The sequence below is a fragment of the Pipistrellus kuhlii genome, unplaced genomic scaffold, assembly GCF_014108245.1.
Source record: "Pipistrellus kuhlii isolate mPipKuh1 unplaced genomic scaffold, mPipKuh1.p scaffold_m20_p_5, whole genome shotgun sequence".
Lineage (NCBI taxonomy): Eukaryota > Metazoa > Chordata > Mammalia > Chiroptera > Vespertilionidae > Pipistrellus > Pipistrellus kuhlii.
In genome coordinates, this window is record NW_023425551.1 from 32,204,307 (window position 1) to 32,228,942 (window position 24,636).

Here is a 24,636-nt window from a genome sequence, read left to right on the forward strand (position 1 = left end):
CAATCTGGGCATGTGCTCTTGACTGGAATCTAACTCGGGACCCTTCCGACCGAAAGCCAACACTCTGTCCACTGCGCCAAACCAACTAGTGCCATTTCTGAATTTTTGATGTTATATTTTTATATTAATTTAACTCAAAATATTTTCTAATTTCCCTTGTGATAACTTCCTTGTCCTATAAATTACATAGAAATTTAGTTTTAATTTTAAAATATTCAGTGATATTCCAGGTATTTTTCTATTACTGATCTCTAGTTTAATTCTCCTATAGTTCTCTTGTAGTCAGAGAACGTTCTTTGTATGATTTCAGCTTGTTTCAATTTGCAGAGATTTGACTACAGCCTAGAATGTGGTCTATCTTGGAGAATGTTCATGTGCTCTTGAAAAGAATGTAAGTTCTGTTGTCAGGTGAATGTTCCTTAGGTTGAGTTGGTTGATGGTGTTATTCACATCTTCAGTACCCTTACTCACTTTTTATCTACTTCCTCTGTTGATTACTGAGACAAGAGTGTTGAAATTCCTAACTGTAATTTTGGATTTAATATTTCTTCTTTCAGGTCTGTCATTCTTGCTTCATATATTTGAAGCAAATTAAGAGTTAAAGTACATTTATGATTGTTATATTTTCTTGATTACTTGACTTGTGTGATTTAGAAGATATTTTAAAACACCCCTTTTCACTGCTAATAATCCATAATTGAAGTCTTCATTTGATATTCATATAGATATTTTACCTTTCTTTTGATTAATCTATATGTTTCATTCTTTAATTTTAATCTGTCTATATATTCAAAGATGATTTTTTTTATAGACAGCATTTGGTTGAGTCTTGCTTTTATATTTGCTCTGGCAACTTTAGTCTTTTAGTTGGTATCTTTAGATAATTTATACTTAAAGTAATTATCGGCATAGCAGAATTCAAATCTACTATCTTGCCAGTAGTTTTTTACTTAATCAATCATAGTCTACCTTCAAATAAGTTTATACTACTTTGCCTATAGTATAAGAAACATACTACTGTATACTTCCAATCCTTTGGTCCATTGTTTGTAATACTATTGTTATACATTTTACTTTTATGTATGTTATAAATATTGTTACCATTTTTTTTAGATTCATTTATCTCTTAGAACAATTATAATAAGAAAAAAGGTGGACTTACCTTCATATTTAACATTTCCAGCAGTTTGAATTGGAGGTAGCCAAAGAAACTTATTTTTAGCTAGATAGATATAGATATATAAATATATTTGCACATATCTATTTCCTTCCTCTTTTTTCAGAGAGGACTTAGAAATGATGACATCCCAGTGGTAAAGTGTACGTTTCACTACAAAGAATCAGAGCTCCCTGTGAGGTAGGAGGACTCTGAACTCTTTTTGTTATTCAAAGTAGGAAATGCTGGGGAAAAAAATGATGAGGACATGTCCAAAGGACACAGGAGCCAGATTAAATGAACTCCCAAAGACCAAATTTCAAACAATGTGACCATAAAGGAGTGAAAATAATGAATTTTATAATTAATTGAACCAAAAATAATGCATGTGTTCGTACAAATAAAACAGATAAGGGAGAAGATAAATTTCTGTGTGAGAATGTAATGTCAACTATAAAAGTAGAAGGAATAGCCCAGCCAGCATGACTCAGTGGTTGAATGTTGACCTAGGAACCAGTACGTCATCGTTCGATTCCCGGTCAGGGCATATGCCCAGATTGGGGCTCCATTTCCCCTGTGGGGTGTGCAGGAAGCAGCCAATCAATGATTTTCTCTCATCATTGATGTTTTTATCTCTCCTCCCTTATTCTCTGAAATCAATAAAAAGATATTGTAAAAATAAATAAAGTAGAGGAATAATAGGAATAAAAAGTCACTATTTGGTATCCCTCATAGTAATAACTGTATTAGGAAAAAAATCACCAATAGTTATTAAAATTGATAGGTGCAGGTTTGGTCAGTAATAAAATATTTTGATAGTTTCCAAGTACCCTTCCATAATATTCTTATTAATTACAAAGGGGAAAATAGAAACTTGAGAAAACTAGCAGACACCACTTTAGAAAAGCTGCAAACCCAGCATCATCAATATTGAGATAAGTTAATGTTTTGGCTTCCTGGTATGATGTACTGAAAAAAACATAACTTCACTACCATGGTATTCCTGCCAAAAATGCTTAGCCTGAAATCTAATCATGAGGAAATTAAGAAAAGATAAAAATGGGGAGGGAGGACTTTCTACAAAATAACTAGCTTATACTCTCCAAAAATTTTACTAGCAAAGAAAAAAAAAAAAAGTCTAAAGAACTGTTCCACATGAAAGGAAACTAAAGAGACATAACAACTGGCTACAGTGTGTGATCTGGGATTTTCTTTTGTTGTGAGAGACATTATTGGGACAAAATGAGGTTTGTTGATTAGATAATAATATTGTATTACTGCTAATTTCCTGATATTTATATTTGTACTGTAGTTATGTAAGAGCCTGTCCTTGTTTTTAGGAAATACATTATTTAGGAAGTAAGTTATTTAAGGGTAAAAGGGCATTCATGAGTTCTATATTGACAAAATAATAAATTTGTAAGCTGTTAGCATTTAGGGAATCTGGGTAAAGAGCACATGGAGATTCCTTGTACTGGTTCTATAGCTTTTCTGTAAGCCCAAAATTATGTGCAAATAAAAAGTTAAAGTTTTCAATAAAAGAGGAGTTTTACTTTTAAGTACTTGGGAAATTATTAATGTCTGTCCTTCCTGGATGACTTTATAAATCTCTCTTTTTCTTTGTTGGGGAAGGGAAGGACAAGCATTAAAATAAAAAGCAACACTCTTAGGTTATCATCTGATAAGCCTACAGAGCTGCTTCTTTTTCCTTTCAGCTTTATATAAAAGTTATTGATGGTATTTTAAAGGAAAAATAGATTAGGCCCATCTTGAAAATTCCTGGTTATTCATGCGAGAATATAAGAACAGTGGAGAACAGATTAAGACTACAGGCTCTATAAATTCAGAAAAAAAACCCTAAAATGTGAATTGCTTTCTATAATACTTATCTACACTAATAAAGGGGGGGAAATGCAAATTGACCATACCTTTGTAATGCCCACCAGCGAATCAGGAGTGAGTATGCAAATCAACCCAACAAAGCTGGAGGGTTAATTTGCATACTCAGGCACCAAGCGATGGGGGCAGGACGGGACACTTGAGTCATTGCCATGGCAATGATGCAGGCGTTCCGCACCACCCCAGCCACTCAGGGCCTCTGGGAAGCATGGGAAGGTGGGGCTGGAGCAGAAAGGCAGTGCCAGCAGCCAGGGAAAGGAAGGCCCATTCTACAATAGCATGAATCTTTATGCATCGGGCTTCTAGTAGGTAATATTAATCATCCAATCATCTAAAGTATATAGTAAATGAGGTAAAATTATTTCTTTCAGTTAAACTCATTTTAAGTTTTAGTTCTTTAAACTTTTAATGGTCTATTATTTTCATTCTGCCTCATAGACTAGGAAATTACTCAGCACTACTCAATATACTCATCCAATGGATTATTAGATTTATTAAGTGAAAAAAGTAAAGAGAATAGGTTTAGTTTTGTAATTCTTTTATAGTTGCCTATATATACTGGAAAACATGAAAAAGCAAGGCCTAGAATTTGAAGGTAGTCACTTAAATTCTGCTTTAAACTTATCATTCATTTGATTGGAACCAAGTAATTCAAATTTTTTCACTTGCAAATATAGAAGGATTATGGTTTGGCATGAATTATACAATATGATATTGATGACATATACTTTTTTTATTTTTTATTTTTGCTTGATTTTATTGGGGTGACATTGGTTAACATAACTATATTATTAGTTCTATAATACATCATCTGCATATTGTATGTTTTCCACCTCAAGTCAAGTCTCCTTCCATCACCATTTATTCCACCTATATGAACCTGTTTTTTGTTTGTTTGTTTTTATTACATTATTATCCTGTGTACATATACCATTCCCCCAACCCCATACATGTCCTCCCTCCCCAGAGTTTTGTGTCCATTGGTTGTACTTATATGCATGTATACAAGTCCTTCGGTTGATCTCTTATCTACCTCAGATCTCCCTATCCTCCCTGCTGTAATTTGACAGTCTGCTTGTTACTTTACTGTCTCTATATCTATCTTTTGGTTCTTCAGTTTATAATGTTCTTTATCATCCATAAATGAGTGAGGTCATGTGGTGTTTCTCTTTCATTGACTGGCTTATTTCACTCAGCATGATGTTCTCCAGTTCCATCCAGGTACCTGCAAATGACATATACTTTTGATCAAGGAGATAATTTTTGCCCTCTTTACACCCTGCCCCCATAACTAAATCCAATTGACATGAATTTTCCCTAAAATCAGCCTACCTAAAATTCTTAGAATAGTTATACTACCATACTTTGTGATCCTACTCATTCTTATTGAAACCATGGTCTTTTAAAACACTAGTGTACAACAGAGAGAGAAACCAAGAGCCAGGATGAAAAAAGAAAGCTTTGCCTGAGCATCTTGCCTTGACCACCTTCCCCACTGCCCAGTAGAATGTAGGAAGTCTATACCAGCAGGGTATATTAATGGTTTCTACTTTCTTTATAACTGAATCTTTTAAAAGAATAGAATCTTTCATAATTTTGTCCTTGTCCCACTGTAAGCAAGTTACTCAATTTATCTGAATATCTGGTTCCTTCTGTGTAAGTCAGGAGGAAAAAAAAAAAAAACCCTGTCTACAAGGGTTCTTATGACGATTACATGAGGTAATGCATATTTCTAGCATGTGCCTGCATCAGAATAGGAGCTCAACAGATAACAGATCCCATCCCTTCTTGTTAGACTCTGATAAACTGTTTAACTTATAAATAATTCCTTAAGGAATTAGTATGTGGAATATTATAGACCCTAAGACACTTTAGACCCAGCTAGATAGTTACCATATTTATGTTCCACAGGAGTATTTTCACTCCTAAACAACCTAAATCAACTTGCCAGGAAACATTTTACATTTACTTTGAGAAAAGTACTAGAATAATTCTTTAATAGATTATAAGAGAAACTGTCAGTTGAGTTAAATGAGAATATGAGAACATATAACCTATAGATAATTTCTTTGCCACTTCCAACTGTCCTTGAATCTGGCCATATTTGATTTAATCATAGATTGTTCCCATTAATATGGGAATTAGAAATAAAATCTAAACTATTCTATTTCATTTTCTATTGTACCTGAATTTTGGGTATTTCAATCCTTTGGTAAAAATAATTTGTCCATTTATTCCAAGTTGAATAACTGTGCTAACTTATAAATAGACCTTTCTTAATGATGTTTACAAGGAAACTTTATTATATTCAGTATGCTTTTCTGTGGGTTCTGGTAGTTGACATTTTCTTAATACATTTATTGCATCTGTATTTAAGAGATAAAAGGAGGATTGCTTTGATTGTGAACTGGAAACTGGACACATAAAGATCTTGCCTCTGCCTCTTGAGAGGTGGCGGTAAAATACATTATCTGTCAGTCTAGAATTGATGTTCCTTAAATGAAAAAGAACAAAATTTATACTTGAATACCCTGAATTGTTACTGGAGAAGGAGAAATTAAAATTTCATTATTTTTAAATATGCAGTTCTTTTTTATATATATATATATTTTTTATTGATTTTGTACAGTGAGGAAGGGAGAGAGATAGAGAGTTAAGAAACATCGATGAGAGAGAGTCATCGATCAGCTGCCTCTTGCACACCCCCTACTGGGGATATGCCCGCAACCAAGATACATGCCCTTGACTGGAATCGAACCCGGGACCTTTCAGTCCCCAAGCCGACGCTCTATCCATTGAGCCAAACCGGTTTCGGCTAAATATGCACTTCTTTATCTTTGAAATGCACTCCAGCCATGCTTACATAGCAGACTTAAAATTCAAAATTGTAAACTACACCATGCTGTCTTTGGAGATTACTAGTTAACTTTGCAGGTGTTATTGAGTGCAAAGTTCCCAGTAGAAAGTGCAGATCAGGAAGCTTTGTTTTTGTTTTTGTTTTTGTTTTTGTTTTTTTATATATATATTTTATTGAGTTTTTACAGAGAGGAGGAGAGTGGGATAGAGAGCTAGAAACGTCGATGAGAGAGAAACATCGACCAGCTGCCTCCTGCACACCCCCCACCGGGGATGTGACCACAACCAAGGCACATACCCTTGACCGGAATCGAACCAGGGACCTTTCAGTCCGCAGACCGATGCTCCACCACTGAGCCAAACCGGTTTTGGCAGGAAGCTTTGTTTTGATGAAATTCTCAGTGGTAGTGTATTCAGATCTTTACATAGTCTTGTTTTGATCAAATCGAGGTCACTTTTAAAGGTGATCTTGTGCGAAGGTCTAGTGAAGAGTTGCTAATGCTTTCACTGAAACGCATCCCACTAATTACTGGTGAATATTCTTTCAACGACTCAAGACCTTATCAGTAATCTGTACTAAAAATATCTGGACCTCAGGATGATAATTCTGTAAGTTTTACCAAAACCTGCCACAACTCCAGCAGAATCCAGAGTTAATTATAATCACAGAATGTGAGGTAATGATCTCAAAGGTCTCTCTTGCTCCTTTATCACTCCACCTTTTCATTGGTTCCACATCTCAGAAGTTCAAAGCTGTGGTTTATTTTTCAGAGATTATTTCTCATTGTTGAAGGTCTTTGGGGATTCTTTCTGTACTTTAAAATTGCTTTTTAGTGACACCGAGTTCCTTAAATCACTTAATAAGATTTAAGTAATAAATTTTGTAGAAATATGTATCTTTCCTCTTCTAATGGTTGTTTTTTTCTAGCAGCTAAAAATTTCTACAAAAAATATTGTCAGCTTTATCATGGGTCAAAATGGTTATGTGTTCTAGTTCTGTATTCTATTACTACAATGTATTGCATTACTTGATTTTTGGATAGTAAACTTTGCATTCCTGAAATGAATCCCACTTGGTCATCGGTATGAGCCTTTTTATATATTGCTGGATTCATTTGTTAATATTTTGTTGAAAAATTTTGTATTTGTATTCATGAGGGATATTGATCTATAGTTTACTGAACACAAGTTTACCAAAAACTCGTGATGTCTTTGTCTGGCTTTGTTAGGGTGGTACTAGCCCTATAGAATGAGTTAGGAAGTTTCTCTCCTCTATTTTTTTTTGTGTGTGAGACGTTGTGTAGGATTGATATTTGTTTTTTAAATATTTGATAGATTTTGGCAACAAAGCCATCTTGGCCTGGGATTCTCTTTGTGGGAAGGTTTTTAATTAAAGTTTCTTTGTTATAGGCCAATTTATATTTCCTTCTTCTTGAGTTAGTTTTGGAAATGTGTTTCTAAAAATTTGTCCATTTGTTCTAAGTTGTGTAATTTGTTGGTATAAAGCTGTTCATAATATTTTTTGATGGTCCTTTTTATTTCTGTATAGTCAGTGGTGAAGTCTCTTCCTTTATTCTGAACTAGATAATTAGGTGATTTGTTACTCAAGTGAAATAATACTTTAGAGAAAAGACATTTGTAGAATCAAGTAGAAAATGTCAACCCTAATTTTTTTTTTCTTGAAACACAAATTTTTAAGTGAAATGGGTCAGAAAGCATTCATTATTTCGGAGTTCTTTCTACTTAATTTGTGGCAGCATGTTGCCTGTTATAACTAACGAATCCTTTGTTAAATTAATCCTGTACCTGTGTGGAATGTTCATAATATGTAAATGCAGGTGCTCATTTATTTATTTTATCAATTTAGAAGTTTATTAGCATACTATTTTGGTGTTTACCTTTAATATTTAGAATTATTCAAGAAATAGCAAAGGAATCTGAAGTTATTAGTAATAGGATTCATATCATTTTTCAAATTGGTATGTTTAATTTTTCAATGAAAACATTCTTTAAAATTTGAAGCACCATTTTGTTAAAATTCTAATTTTTTTCACAAGTAAGGTTTTCCGAATAGGATTTGGGTATTTATCATGTATCATGAATATTGTAATATATGTAAATTATAGCATTAAATGCAAACTAGTTTGGTGTTGCAATTTTTTTGCAACTAAAAATAAGTTGTCTTTTATCTAACTCAGATTTTTCTGTATCTCTAACATTTGAAATTAAATTATAATGTACTATAAACTGTTGCTTTCCAATTAGATTTTTTAACGGAAATACTGCCCAGAGTGTAAATTCAGATTTAGCAAATTATATCCAAATTTCTAATGTTGAAGATATCACTATATATATAGAATCAAAACAAAACAGTATTAACAGAACTTTCCAGCCTGTAGGCATGAAACACAGACCGCTCTCTTCTTTCACAATGTTGAACAAACAAGTTTGTTGAGTATGAGAAAGGGAGACTACTTGGTAACTTTTCACGTGAAGGCAAAACCAAAATGTGCAGCACTGTCCTTGATGATTACGATTCTCAAATTCATTCATTGTTCATACTTAAAAAAAACAACATACAGCCTGTAGGTAGGTTCTTAGAAGCAGAGGGGACACCATACTTTAATTGGGCCTAATACTTTCAAAATCTGATCCTGAGCCAACTCCTGTTTGGTTGCTGATTCTGAAACATTCCTTTCCATCTCTATCTATCTATCTATCTATCTATCTATCTATCTATCTATCTATATCTTTTTTTATTGATTTCAGAGATAAAGGAAGAAGGAAACATCAATGCTGAAAGAGAATAATTGATTGGCTGCCTCAAGCCTGCATGTAGGCATGTGCCCTGACCAGGAATCTAACGAACCATGGCTTCCTGGTTCATGGGTCAGTGCTCAACCACTGAGCCACACCAGTTGGGTTTTTCCTTTCCATCTTTCTCTCTTAGTGGTCTTCTTATAGAATATTTACATATGCCTATGCCCTGGATTTTTAATAAAGTGCTACCATTAGCAAGCAGTTGTTCAGAGTTTCACACTTCAGCAGGTGTGAAGGCTAGAGCAGAGAGCAAGAAGATGCATGAGGTAGAGATCAGTTCAATACTTTCATGTATTACAAAGGCTAGACATTTGCCTACCACCTCAATTATTTGATTCTTTTATGTTTTCTTTAACATATTGATTTCAGAGAGGAAGGGAGAGGGAGAGAGAGATAGAAACATCAATGATGTTATTTGATTCTTGATCTGATTTTTTAGAAATCTGCAGTATAATAAACCTTCAGAATTTTTGAGATCTTTGGAAATGTGATATTTGAGAATGGTTTTATGATGATTTTTCTCTGCAAAATTAATATACAGAAAACAAAACCACATTGTTTTAATGCTCGTAGGTCATTATATAGGTTATACATGAACTAAATGGCTTGTTCCTGAACATCAGCCTGGAATTTACTTGATTGAAATTTGTGCCTTAGCAGAATGGCAGGTTATTATATTTTAGAAGAGTAGGAAACGAAGTGCTAAGGATTTCTTGGTGGGGGATGGTGGAGCTATTTATAAAACCTTAATATAATGAATGATAACCTCTGCTTCATTGGAAACATGGAACTATTCATATTTCTTTGGACTTTTTGGGCAGTTAGTATAAAAAAACAATTAAGTCAAAGCCCAAGCCACACCCTGATATTGAATTTGTGATTTTATTCCTCTACTCAATATCATAATGCTTTAATACTCAGAAGCAAAGCTATCTTTAAAAGAATACTATGCCCTAGATGGTTTTGCTCAGTGGTTACAGCATTAGTCCACAAATCGAAGGATCTGGATTTGATTCCTGGTCAAGGGCATGTACCTAGGGTGCAGGCCTGATCCTGGCCTGGGTTGGGGGATGTATCTCTCTTACATGGATTTTTCTTTCCCTTTTCCTCCCCCTCGTTCACTGTCTCTAAAAATCAATGGGGATAAAAATATCCTCAGATGAAGATTAACAACAACAACAAAAATACTAAAGCTCTAGATTTGCTTTGCCTCTAGGTGATATTTAGTATGTATCATTAGCTTGAAAAGGAGCTGTAAGATGTACATTTGTCTTATCCAGTGTTTCTCAAGTAGGAATGACTTTGCTCCTAGGGACATTTGGCAGTGTTTGAAACATTTTGGTTATAACAGTTGGGGGATGCTACTGGCATCAAGTGTAAAGGTTAGGAATGCTACTAAAGAGCCTGAAATGCACAAACCCTTACAACACAGAATTATCCAGTTCAGAAATGTCAGTTTTGCTGACGTTGGGAATTATTAAAGTATTTCCATTTAAATTATCATCATATTTTTAAGAATCATGATTCTATCCTTGGCTTGCTCATCAATCTCTCAGATTTTTCACCATTTCATTTCTGCAGTGGCTTTTTATAGATACATGTGAATGTGGATCGTGCTATACCATCTTTATTCTCTATAGCATGTGTCACAAAAAACTTAATACTTCTGGAATAAGTGGAAATAATACCAATATCAAAATATACATGTGTATAAACCAAATGATTTTTTAAAAAAAACTAGATGAAGTAAATATAGCTGTTTGAAATAACATCAAACAACAGTTAACACATTGGATTTTCACATCTTTGGATGATATGTAAAACTAGTATAATAGTATTTTGAAAATTTATGTGGTAAATATTGCTATTATGTTTCCTTGGGTAAATTACTTAGCCTCACTCTACCTTTTGTTCTTATTCTGTAAAAAAAAAAGGGAGGGGGGAAGGATTTTTGAAATACAATATCCCTGCTGCAGTTCCAACTAACATTCTAAATATTTTAGTAAGTTATACTGATGACTTTTCATAAATGTTCAAATTATTTAATTTATTATTCAGTAACTAGAGATGAGACAGTAAAAATTATCAGAGGATAATCATTGCCACTAGTTTTTTAAAATAAGTAGTATAAAATGTGGTGAAATGCACTGGGTTTAGGGCAGTAAGTTGGTGTGTGTGATTTCCTCCCCCAACCTTCAGAAGATGGATGTGCATATTTGTTGCATTGTGTCTAAGTTGAGTAAAAATTTAGTCCTTAGGAAACAAAATCTGTTTGGTCTTGTTAGGTGAAGACAAAGGCCATTTTTCATTTTTATTTATTTATTTATTTTTTTACATCCGAATGAGATTTAATATGAAGGTCTTTATTTTTGGACATAGGAAATATTGTATACTGAACTCCAGTATCCTCCGTGGTCCATAGAAAAATACCTTTGTATTAAATTAGACTTTGGAAAGCTAGGCATTGCTTTCTCTTGCTAATAGATGAAATTTCAATTTGTATTTATTATTAATCAGTCGCCTAGTACTAAAATAAATTTGGGTACCAGCAGCTCATAATAGTTAATAGCCTGTATAAATGGATCCCAAGACATCTGTTCCTTTATTGTTAATGAAGCCCTATTTTATGTGCAGGAAGACTAGAGTTCCTGTTGAGTCTCTGTCCTAGCACATCTCCTTGTCTCCTGTGTACATATTTAAATAACATTAAGAAATGTTTCCTCTTGTTTTCTGTCATCTCTAGAATTCTGCCAGACACACTTAGTCTCTTTAATAGGTTGTTTCTTCCCAAATGCATTAAGATGATTTTTTTTCCTGTTTTTTGTGTGTTTTGAAATTTTTTAGAATTAAACCTCAATTATGTTATGAGGATTTGATCTAAAATTATGATGGGTTAATAGCACTAGAGATACAAATAGTCAAATAAAGTTTCACAGGGAAAGAATAAATGACTTGTGGAAATTTTAGTAGTCTGTGGAAATGTAAGAAAACAAACAGAAATATAGAAATCAATTATAAGACCCTTGTGTTCTCATGGTTTATCCTTTGAAATTATTTAATTGTACTCTCTTTTCCCTAATCTCTATTGCTGACAATTTGGAGAGTTTATAATTATTTATTTATATTTGCTATTTAATATCAAGCAAAAAGTCCTAGGTCTTCATGTAAATAATTTGAAAGGAGAAAGCCATAAGAACTATTATCACAATCTACCAGATATTTGCATTTTTCTACATGGTATAATTTTGCTATGGATAGATATGTGGCTCAAGATAACATTCATTTCTGCTCTCTTTAGGGGACAGTGTATTGGCAGGTTTTTAAAAATTCTTTTTATATATGGCTACAGAGGATGGATTGTGTCCTTTTTATCCTGCAGCTTTTCCTTCTTTAAGTGCCTGAATTTTCACTACTGTTGGTGATAGTTTAAAGGGCATTCTTAAAAATGAAAATATGATATCTGGGAAGTAATAAGTGAGAATTATACTGCTCATCATTTAAGTCAGTTTTTTCAGAATACCTGTTAAGTGCATGGAAACCCAGAAAGCATTTATTTTGGTAACCAGCTCAAACACTAAGTACATATGAAAAGGAGTGAAAATAAGTTCACTATCCACAAATCTTCCTGATAGCAATAATCTTTGTAAGAGATGAAACTTACTATCTGGAATAGTTCACTAGGAAAGCTATTTCACACCTCACTCTTGTATTTTGTTGAATTCCTCTATAATAGTTTTATTAAACAGTGTCACCCCAGTAAATTCCATAACATTTTTTAAAACTTGAAAATCTCTATATATGAAACTCTAATATGCTAATAGACCAAACAGCCAGTCTTTGTGATGTGCTCTGACCACCAGGGGTGCATGTGCAGAACATGGTAGGTGTTGATAGCAGGAGCACCAAACATGGTGGGAGTCAGCTCCAGTGGGATGGTGGACCAGGTGAGCAGGAGCACCAGACCCAGGCAGGGCACCACTCGCTGTCATCGGACAAGCCTCTGGTGGTTATTGAAAATTCTTTGTTCCTGGGCACCATGGTTCCACCTGGCTCTCGCATCTGCTGCCGGCACTGGCCCCTCTTGCACCTGCAGCCGGTGCTGGAGCCACTAGTCACACCCACTGCCAACACCCATTGCCAGTCCTGATCACTTGGCGCTGTCAGTGGGTGCGAGCAACAGCTGCTAGCCCCAATCACCTCTGAGAGCTTCTCCACCTCCCCCTGCTCCTGAGGGGCAATTGGGGTAGCAGCTGCCACTCCACCCACTGACACCACTGGCCCTGCTTGCACCTGCTGCTGGTACCAGCCCAGTTGCTCTGCACCATCAGCAGGTGTGAGCAGGGCTGCCAGCAGAGAGGGGACCGGGGGCCATGATGGGAGGGGCCAGGGAGCACGTAGGATGGGCTGAGACCTGCCCCTGTGCCCACTGCAGCCTTGCAGCCTACAGTTCCTTTCAAAGTGCACGAATTTATGCACTGAGCCCCTAGTATAAAAATAAAACAAGGCCTTTTCTTCGGTCATGTGCCTCTGTAATGAAAAGGAAACCTAACACTGAATAGTGTATCCTGAAAAGATGATGGTGATTTGAGGCCTCTCTCTCACCAGGGATAAAGAAAACATGAATCACAGTCTTTCTGGTGGGTTTTTCTTTTTCTTTTCTTTCCTTTCCTTTTCCTTTTCCTTTTCCTTTTCCTTTTCCTTTCCTTTCTTTCTTTTTTTTTTTTTTTTATACTAGCTATACATTAGAATTACACATGAGTATTTTTAAAATACTTGTGCCTGGATTCCAACCCTTGTGATTCTGCCTAAGTTGGCATATTCTAGGATGTGGGTATTGTTATATTTAAAGTCTTTCGTATGATTCTGTTTTGTCACCAGAGTTGAGAACTGCTCTTAGAAGTTAAGCTAAATTAGGGGCTTTCATTGTTAGTTTCCTATATCAGTGTTTTTCAACCTTTTTTGGGCAAAGGCACACTTGTTTCATGAAAAAAATCACGAGGCACACCACCATTAGAAAATGTTAAAAAATTTAACTCTGTGCCTATATTGACTATATATAAAGTAATTCTCTTGAATAGGAATCAAATAAACACAAAGAAAGTATTTTATAATTACTTTATTATGAAATATTAAGTAAACAAAATAGTGAAAAATTATAAAATTCTTGTCTTGTCTGCACCTACGGCACAACAGGCAACATCTCCCGGCACACTAGTGTGCCGCGGAACAGCGGTTGAAAAACGCTGTCCTATACTACAAGGAGTATAGAAGGCATACTAAAGCCCTCTGAAAGGGCTTCTGAGGGATCCCTTGGTATTTTATAGCAGACTCTCCAGCCCCATATGAGTCAAGAGGCTCTTTCCTAGGTTCTCCCAGTGTAAATAATTCCCCAAAACTGTATTATGGCAAGAGTTTTTGGTAGATTGTGGAGTTCACTGTAGCTCAGCCAAGAAACAGACTATAATTTAAAATTTTTTCCCCCAGTTTTGAGTCAAATATAAATCTAGGACAGTCTCTACCAGTTTTAACAGAAAATTTTTAAATTAAACCATGATATACTTTATATCACCCAAATTCACTCTTTCATAAATATGCATACCCTTTTTCTATATATCCCAACATGGATTATTTTGCACAACGAAATATCTCGCTTCCAGTGAACTTACTTTGATATGGGAAGCATAGAAAGAATTTATAAAAGATAAAAATCAGCAAATTTAGGGATAGATGCATGAGAGGGGGGAAATGTGGTTTTATAAATGTAATCAAAATGGCATTTATATAATTAAAAATAGTAAATACTGTCTCAAGGTTTTTGTTTTAAAGTAAAAACATTCCTCATCCAGCTTGGGAAATAGGTCAAGGCCTCTACGATGGGCCTATTAAGAAGGATCATGCCGAAACCGGTTTGGCTCAGTGGATAGAGAGTCAGCCTGCAGACTGAAAAGTCCCAGGTTCGATTCCGGTCAAGGGCATGTACCTTGGTTGCGGGCACATCCTCAGTAGGGACTGTGCAAGGGGCAGCTGGTCAATGTTTCTCTCTCATCGATGTTTCTAGCTCTCTGTCCTTTTCCCTTCCTCTCTGTGAAAAATCAATAAAATATATTTTTGAAAAATGCACAGAGCAAAAAATACAATAAAAAATAAAAATAAAAAAAAGGATCACCAATGCCCCTCCAGGTCACAGGCTCATAGACAGCACCTTCTAACTGACTGCCTCCTGATACAGGGCCCTACCTCAGATGTGTTGATCATACCTGCAGGAGTTGGCTGTTCAAGTTTTACTGCCAAAATAATTGCATTTATAGTTTGTTGGCTTAATTTAGTTTTTATAGCAAATAGTACCTAGCAAGTTACCACAGTTAAACCATTAGAATTCAGAGTACCTGCATTTTTGAAAGCCACTATGCACATGGGATGGAATCTGACTTTTAAACGACAGTTTGGCCATTTGCTTATAACCTATAGTTTATTGTAAAGAAACTCTTGTGCTTCTTTATTTCTCCCTTGTTCTTTTAAGAAAAGGTGGTCATGGGCCCCTCCTTCCTTCTCCATGGCACGACCCAGGCTCATTCATTCCCGGAGGGGACTGCCAGACACCTGCGCTCTCCTGAAGCCACCCATCGCCACCGCCGCCACCACCACCACTGCCAGCATTACGGGCCCCACCGGAGAGACCCCATCCGCCCTCCAGATCTGCCGGATCATGCATCCCGACGATGCCAACGTGGCCGGCAACGTGCACGGAGGGACCGTCCTGAAGATGATCGAGGAGGCGGGGGTCATCATCAGCACCCGGCACTGCAACAGCCAGAACGGGGAGCGCTGTGTGACCGTCCTGGCCCGGGTGGAGCGCACGGACTTCCTGTCGCCCATGTGCATCGGCGAGGTGGCGCACGTCAGCGCAGAGATCACCTACACCTCCAAGCACTCGGTGGAGGTGCAGGTCCACGTGATGTCTGAGAACATCCTCACGGGTACCAAAAAGCTGACCAATAAGGCCACCCTGTGGTACGTGCCCCTGTTGCTGAAGAACATGGACAAGGTCCTGGAGGTGCCTCCGGTTGTGTACCCCCGGCAGGAGCAGGAGGAGGAGGGCCGCAGGCGCTACGAGGCCCAGAAGCTGGAGCGCAGGGAGACCAAGTGGAGGCACGAGGACATCGTCCAGCCCCGCCTGAACCCAGGGCCGAACACGGTCAGCTACAGCCAGTCCAGCTTGATCCACCTGGCGGGGCCTTCAGACTGCACGCTGCATGGCTTCATGCACGGAGGTGTCACCATGAAGCTCATGGACGAGGTGGCGGGCATCGTGGCCGCGCGGCACTGCAAGACCAACATCGTCACCGCTTCTGTGGATGCCATTAACTTCCACGACAAGATCAGAAAAGGCAGTGTCATCACCATCTCGGGGCGCATGAACTTCACGAGCAATAAGTCCCTGGAGATCGAGGTCCTGGTGGACGCCGACCCTGTGCTGCACAGCACGCAGCGGCCCTACCGGGCCGCCAGTGCCTTCTTCAACTTCGTGTCCCTGAGCCAGGACGGCAGGTCGCTGCCGGTGCCCCAGCTCGTGCCTGAGACTGAAGAAGAGAAGAAGCGCTTTGAGGAAGGCAAAGGGCGGTACCTGCAGATGAAGGCGAAGCGGCAGGGCCAGGTGGAGCCTCGGCCCTAGACGCCTCCTCCCTCTGCTGGGCTCAGAGCAGCCCAGCACTCCATCACTTAGAAGTTACCCCCTTGGCCGAAAACCCACTTCCCATTGAGAGCTGGTGTGGTGTGCAGTATTTGTCTCACAGTGTTAACCTGTCTTCCTTGCTCACAGCATTGTCCTGTCCCGACAATCTCTTAGCGCTGGGGAGCATTCCGCAGTGCAGTCTGTCAGGACTCCAGCCTCACTAATAAAGCTGCTGTTCACCTAGAAAGAAAAAAAGGTGGCCATGGAAAAAAAATATATACACACACACACACTCACACAGATATAGTTCCACTTTGATTAGTTTAATCCATTATATTCTTGTCAGAATCATATTTGTGGTGATATGCCCTGCATGGCAAGTGCTGAGAAAACATTTGTACAAAGTCTTGCCAAGGAAGACTGTTGACTCTATGGAGTATAGTGACTTTGCTGTTCAAGACCTTCATGTGTTTATTATAAAGAGGAAAAAAAAAAAAAAAAAAGCCACCCAGATACTAGTTAATTATATTTGTCTGTGTAAATTACCAAATTTTGTGGTTAGCATATAAATTTATTAAATAGTTCTAGTGTACTCAATACAGTGTTATAGCAGTTTTATTGATATACTGGCAAAGAAACAAACATGACTACTCTTTACCATCTGTTTATAAATGCTATATAAAGAAGACCATGTTGGTTGCCATGGAAACTACATTTCCAAAACCACTGAGTGTTTGCTTAAATTCTCCAACCTTTTAAAGTCATAAGCTTTTTTTTTTTCCTGAGTAAAAGAATAAAAAATACATTTAAAAATTTTCAAAAGTCATTTTTCTGTAAAATTCATTTATTATATCTAGTTTTATATTTTTGCCTCCAGATTTTATGAATTCAATTGAGGGACTCTTAATTTGAGAATTTTGGCATTTTTAAGAACTGGGGAGAAAACACTATCCTATTGAATGGTGCCACCTTATTTTTTTATAAGTAAAGATTTTACTTCTTTAGAAACACTTCTTATTGGTATAAGAATAAAAAGGAATCTGAAAAAATAACAAATATAATAATATGGTATCTGGGGAGGAAATACAGTTATAACTACAGGCTCAGTGCACAAAATTCGTGCATAGGTAGGGTCCCTAGCCGCTGCCGGCTGCCAGCCAGGGCCTCCCTTCCCCGACTACCAGCTGCTGGCTGGGGCCTTTCTTCATTCCGCGCCATCCCTGGTGGTCAGTGTATGTCATAGCATGCAATCAAACTCCTAATTGATTGAACTCCCAAGAGGACACTTTGCATATTAGGCTTTTATATATATAGATATATATTACAGTGTCTAACCATGTTTAGTTATTGCTGTCATATTAGCTAATCTCAGGAAAATTATAGCAGGGAAGTGCTTGGCTATAAATAGAATGGTTCTGACTTTAAAAATTGTGGGTACTAAAAATATATTTTGTTGTAATAACTATAAAAAAGTATTCAATTTATATTCCTGGGAATTCTGCTTTGGGAAGAAAGAATAAAAATACACAGTGAGACAAAAGTAGGTTTATAGTTCTAAGTACGTGAAACAGAGTTTAATCTTGTAGTATTAATTACTTTCAAAACAGACAACTGTAAACTTACCTTTGTCCTATTTTGTATATATTTTACTATTGTTCTTACTGTAAATAAACATCTAGAACTAATTTTTCTTAATCCCAAATGATAGTGTACATCCACATTTTGTTTATACAAACCTTATGTCTACATAGACACTCAAACTTTTTTGCTATATTCTTCAAAAACAGTCTTTCTTTCAATGTCTTAAAAGTTATTAATATTTTTACACTGGGGCAAGTAAAATAGGATTGCATCTGTTCCAGCTTTCCTAAAGCCAAAATCAGTGATTGTAGATAACAGTAGTAATACTGATAATAGTAGTAACTATTGCCTATTGAGCACATAATATGTGTCAGGGTAGTGTGTACATAGCTTTCCATGCTAAATGTTTATATTTAGGTTTCATAACAATACTATGAGGTAAGTGTTATAAGTACACAGTACAGTCTCTAAATTAGGGTTTCTCAACCTTGCTACTACTGACATGTTGGGCTGATAGTTCTTCGTTGTGGGAGACTATCAGATATATATAGTAGGATGTTCAGCAGCCACTCTGGCCTCTACTCTCTAAATGCCAATATCATCATCCCAAGTTGTGACAACCAGTATCTCTAGACATTGCCAAAGTTTGCTGGAGGATTACAATCACCCCAAATAGGTGAATAAGCAGTTTAATTTTTTTCTGGTAGAAATAGTTTGTAGACCATTCCTTGCCATTCCCATGATGTCCCTCTTTCCTGTGTCATTTCTAATACCAGCATTTTCCAGTTTTGTTCAATTATCCTATACTAGAGGCCCAGTGCACAAAATTTGTGTACTTGTGGGAGGGGGTTCTCAGCCCATCCTGCACCCTCTCTCAGTCTGGGACCACTCGCTTATAATGCCCGCCTGCTCACTGCTCCTTAGCACTGCCATGGAGGTGAAAGAGACTCCCACCACTGCCACTGTTCTTGCTGTGAGCCCAGCTTCTGGCTGAGCAGCGTTCCCCCTGTGGGAGCACACTATCCACCAGGGGGCTACTCTGGCATTGAGCATCTGCCCCGTGGTGGTCAGTGCACATTATAGCGACTAGTTGTTTTGGTCATTCCACCATAACAGTCACTTATGCTAAGTGTCCAGTCATCCGTTCAACCAATCAAAACATAATATGCTAATGACATGCTAAGGCTGCTCAGCTGCTCATTATGAAGTGCACCAACCACCAGGGGGGAGACAGTGACTGGTTGACCAGTCCCTATGGCATGCACTGACCACCAGGGAGTAGATACTCCAACTGGTAGATTAGCTTACTGCTAGGGTCCGGCCTATCGGGACTGAGTGAGATGGGCCAAACATAACCTGGAGCCTTCCCCAGCTGGCCAACCTCCTGTATCCTTCTCTGGCTTCGATCGTGCACAGGTGGGGTCCCTTAACCTGGCCTACGCCCTCACAATCCAGGGGATGTCAGAGATCTGGTTTCAGCCTGATCCCCAGGCCAGGCTGAGGGACCCCATTGGTGCATGAATCTGTGCACTGGTTCGCTAGTTGATCTGATAACTTAAGTGGAACCCAGGTATTATGATAGCCCTCTTTACCCAGAATTTTGAAGATTTTTGTAGCATCATGAAACAGATGGGGTATTTAATGTAAATTGCACTAAAATTATATATTCATAAAAGACTTTTTAATAATAGAATTTTGGAATCTACTGAATTTTATATATTAAAAATGGGAGGGAAATTCTTATTTCCATGTATTCAGCTATAAATGCGAAATTGGGTGTGCTTTTTCCCCCTATTTGTTTATTTTTCCTATTGTATGGAATATTTAGTATAACTAAGTTTGTGCAAATCTTTTTGGTGGTACTGAAAAATTAGAAAATGACCTATCGTGGCCCATTTATACAAAGTGAATAAGTCTTTTTGAGATAAACTTTTAATACAATACTAACTTGATAGAACTATCAGCCCAGTCCAGCATGTCAGTAGTAACAAGGTTTTGGTTAACTTTCTGATCTTTTATAAACACACTAGGGGCCCAGTGCATAAATTCATGCACCCTGAAAGGAACTGTGGGCCGTGAGGCTGCAGTAGGCACAAGGGCAGGTCTCAGCCCATCCTCTGTGACCCCACCGAGTCCCTCCCACCTCAGCCCCAGTCCTCTGTCTGCTAGGAGCCCTGCTTCTGCTGCCACCACTCCCACGTGCTGATGGCGCTGGCCCTGCTCACATCCGCTGATGGTGCAGAGCGATTGGGGCCAGTGCCAGCAGCAGGTGCAAGTGGGGTTGGCGCCGTCAGCGAGTAAGCAGTGGCTGCTGCCCTGTTCGCCCCTCAGGAGCAGGAGGAGGTGAAGAAGCCCTTGGGTGATTAGGGCCAGCAGTTGCCCCTCACACCCGCTGATGGCGCTGAGTGATTGGGATTGGCGTCGGTCACCGACAGCAGGTGCGAGTGCTGGGCGGGAGCAAAGAATTTTCAGTAATCACCAGAGGCTTGCCCCGATGACAGCAACCGGTGCCCCACCTTGGTCTGGTTCCCCGTTCACCTGCTCCACCATCTGTCACAACCAACGCCCACCATGTTCTACACACATGCCCTCGTGGTCAGCACACATCATAGTGACTGATGGTTCAGTTGTTTGGTTGTTCTAAAATTTGGTCTATTTGCATATTAGCCTTTTATTTTATAGGATGACTTTTTGCTGCATTTTCTCATGAAAGTTTGCTTTAATACAAAGTACACTTTTTAGCAACCTTTTTACTGTTAAATGGGACTCAGCAGGCCTCAGAAGTGATAAAGTTGACCAGGTTTTTGATTCATGGATTTCTTTACCAAAAAGTCTTAAATTACTAGCTCTTTCCTTTAAAATCTCATGAAAGTATTTTTCTGTCATCTGGAAAAATTATAGAAAAAGTTTTCCAGAAATATGTAGATGGCTCTGTTAATGCTGTTTGATAGGAAATTAATTGATGTCTTTATGGTTAACTAAAGGACATTTTGGAAGAATACAGACATAAAGAATATTAGCCTTTTTTTTGGAAAGAATGAGACTATTAGATCTTTTATACATACTTCAATAATTGTGCATTTTAATTGTAGTTTTAAATATTTTTTTATGTAGGCAATAGTTTACATAGTATTTATATCACTCTTTGAGGCCAGATTGAATGGGGGCCAGAGCATACAGTAAGGATTGTCAGTGCTTGTCTTGAGTAGTGTGCTTTTGAATCCTAATCATGGCCCTAACTTACGACCCTGACTCTTACTTATTACTTCTTTTTTACTTAGTTTCCCTTTCTGTAAAATTAGGATAAAAAGTGGTACCTTATAATCTTGTATGAGATTTAAGTGAGTAAAAACATAAAGTGCTAATAGTAGTGTATACAATAAATATTACTTTTACCTGGATTTATTACTTTTACCTTTCTAGGATAAAGTGGTCAAGTCTGGGTCCGTAGTCTATTAATGAGCAATGTTTAGTGCAGGGGGGTGGGGGGTGGGGGGGGCTTGTTTCTCTGTTTTCCGCGTCCATCTCCATCACGGAAAAGGAAACAGTCAGGTTCCTGAGTGGAGGAGCTGGGGAATAAGAAATTAAAGAAAGAAAGAGACCAAGAGGCAGAAATAGATTCATCAAGCTGGACACTAGGTGGGCTCCATCCTCTCAGCCTAGCCACGCAGCAGGTTTATTTTATAGGGTCAAAGGAACTTATTTGCATTCTTTAGGCCCTAGCATTACTGGATTTGCATATCTAGACCCGCCCCTGCTGACACCTGGACAAAGGTAAGTCAGAAACCTCTTGGGGGGTGGTAACCGGGACAGGGACTCTGCCAGTGCCTCGGGCTCAGCTGACAATTTAAAGGATGTCTATGTGCCTTCTCAGGCAGCCCTCTACAGTTTAGAATCTTATACTATTGTTTGTTTGTTGTGATAAAGTGACCTTTGTACTGGTCGAAACATTTCACTTTAGAAGTATGAGTAAACATTGTACTACATGTCAGCACACTGAAATAAATGTAGATATTAATTAATTTATTTTTTTGCATAGAGTTTACTAAAACTACTACTTATTTTAGCTTGATATTCCAGTGATTGTTTAAAGGTTCTTCCACCTTATACTAACAAGAAACAAAACCTAGCTTGTTTGTTTTACTCCTAAAATCTATCCACCTTTTTATATTAGAGTCTATCCTTCCTCAACATTATTGGAATCTGGGAACCAATGAACTTCAATGAAAAAACAGTAATTCAGAGAGCAGTTTTGGAGTCAAAATGTCCCGATTTTGAATTCTGACTTGCCTACTTACTATTGACCTTGGACAATCTATCTCTAAGCCTCAGTTTTCTCACCTTTAAAATGGAAATAACTGTAGTACCTACTTCATAGTTATTGAGTGCATATAAAATGCATAGCCCATGGTATGTGTTTTAACAAGAGTAGCTTACTCCCTACCCTCTCACATTGCCCATTCCCTTGCCCCCAAAGTGTCAGTCAAAAGGATAGGCAGATAGATGTCCAACAGTTCCACTGCTTTATTTGGGAGAGGGGAGAATCTATGACTTATATCTTTACTTTTTTCTTATTTCTAGTGAAATAAAGGCTACCATTTGCAGCCCAGGACCCACAATGCTTTGGGAAGGAAAACGGGGGTTGGGGGTGGGGTGGGCAGGGACTGGCATCCTAATGAAGCAAAGCCTAATGATAACCACACCATTTTTTAAAATATTTTTTTTATTGGTTTCAAAAAGGAATGGAGAGGAAGAGATAGAAACATCCATAATGAGAGAAAATGATCAATTGGCTGCCTCCTGCACGTCCTCTACTGGGGATCGAGCCCACATATAGCTCACTGCTCAACCACTGAGCCATGCCAGCCAGGCAACCACAACATTTTTAACATTTCCCAGCACTTCATGGCTATAAGTGCCTTCCTTAACTCTCTTTTACCTTTTAAAAATGAATTATTTTAACATGAATTAGGACAAAATACAGCTATTAGTATGATAACGAAGTCTTCAAACATAAATGTTGTGTCTTATTTTACTATGTTCCTAGAAATAAAAATAGAGAACATATATAAATTACTTCTTTTAACTAAGTAGCCCTTTAATCAGCTGTTTACATGGAGTAATTCACATTCTGTCCAATTTCAAGGAAAGGACCCAAGGTTTTCAGTAAAGAATGATGAAAAATGTGATCTTCTCCTTCCATAAAAGTTATAATTTTGTGGACTAGAGGATCGACTGTCACAGACCACCATAAGGGCACAGGCCATATGCCACAAGCTGGGCCTTAGAAGATCCTCATTTCACTGTAAGATTCCTTGGCTGTCGTGTGGACCCTGGCTACTCCTGCAGTCTGAAGGTTTTTGTTGTTGATTTTTAGTTGTGGTTTTTAACCTGGACACTTTCACTGCACTGCAGACTTTTCTCAGCCTCTGTGTGAATGGGCTATTCAAGACTTCCCATGGCCCTATGTTTAATGGACCGCAAATCCTCCGGCTCTGTGCTGCCTGTGAGGCTTGTTGAACTTGCCCATTAGGAGAAGGCTGCACCCAACTGCTTGTCCCGCTCTCAATATACCAGACCTATAATCAAGAGAAGTTTCAAGGTGCTTAGGAGAAATGAACTTTAAAATCTTTCACACTTGTCATCTGACAGGTACTTTGTAAGCCCTAATTCTAAGCCATCATTCCTTTCTACTCTCTGTGTTTCAGTGCTGATGTGATCGTTCTCTCTGTAGGTTGTCTCTGTTGATTGGGTGAATATGGGCAGACATCCGAGTTAAACCCCAGGTCTCTCATTTATTGGCTATATAATTTTGGGCAGATTACCTGGTTAACTCATTTAACAAATATTTAATACCTATATGTGCCAGGCACTATTCTAAGCCCTGGAAATAACAATGTGGACAAGTAAATATGGTATAACATGCTTACATCCTAGTCCAGGAAGAGAAATATAATAGCCAAAATAAATAAGTGGAAATATGTACTACCACTCAGAATGATTGTCAGGATAGATGAGCTGGCACCGTGAAAGCTCGGGGGTATACTAGGGCGGATGAGACAGTTTGCCTCCAGGTGGCTTGCTGGCAATTGGTAAATGAGGGTTTTTTTTCCCCCGGACCCTTTTGACCTGTTAAGAGTGGAGAAGTGTTATTGTTTTCTGAGGATTAAATTGACTAGAATAACCTGTATGTAATTTATTAATATTGCAAGTGTCTCTCTCTTCATTCAGTTGATGTGATTCTATTAATTCTAGATAAATGAAACTTGAAAAAAATCAAATGTTTTTCTGTGGCGCACAGAATTTAAGAGATGCCACTATTATAGAAATACTTTCTCTTTACTTTCTCTGTTGGTGGCTACTTTAAATAACTATAAGGTCTTAATGTTGTATGGGAGGCAATATATGTGATTATGAAAGCAAGTAGGTTTGAACTTAGGCAGCCAATCGTGGGGTCTTTTCTCTGGTGGAAATTTTTTCTGTGGAAGATGAATGTTGTGTCCTGCCACCTGTCACTTCCAATTCTATGCTTTGGTCTCCTGTACTTTGATTTCAGTGTTGATTTTGGAAAAATAAATGAGATTTCCCTAAAAATTTTACACTTGATTTCATGTTGCAATAATATAGCTTTAAGATTTAATTGTTTTTCCAT

At 37.8% G+C, this 24,636-nt stretch overlaps 1 protein-coding gene across 4 annotated transcripts in view; it reads left to right on the forward strand.

Annotated features, from left to right (window-relative positions):
- The window catches only part of PDSS2 (decaprenyl diphosphate synthase subunit 2), a 177,090-nt gene that overhangs the window by 23,581 nt on the left and 128,873 nt on the right, over positions 1–24,636 (forward strand). The window contains exon 2 of one of the 4 annotated variants that reach the window (XM_045573317.1): positions 15,257–16,645. The exons of the other annotated variants lie outside the window; for them this stretch is intronic. Within the exon in view, the coding sequence (XP_045429273.1) occupies positions 15,257–16,403 (1,147 nt within the window). The 3' untranslated portion in view covers positions 16,404–16,645. Of the gene's footprint in view, positions 1–15,256; positions 16,646–24,636 lie in introns of those variants that run through there. 4 annotated transcript variants of the gene reach the window in all.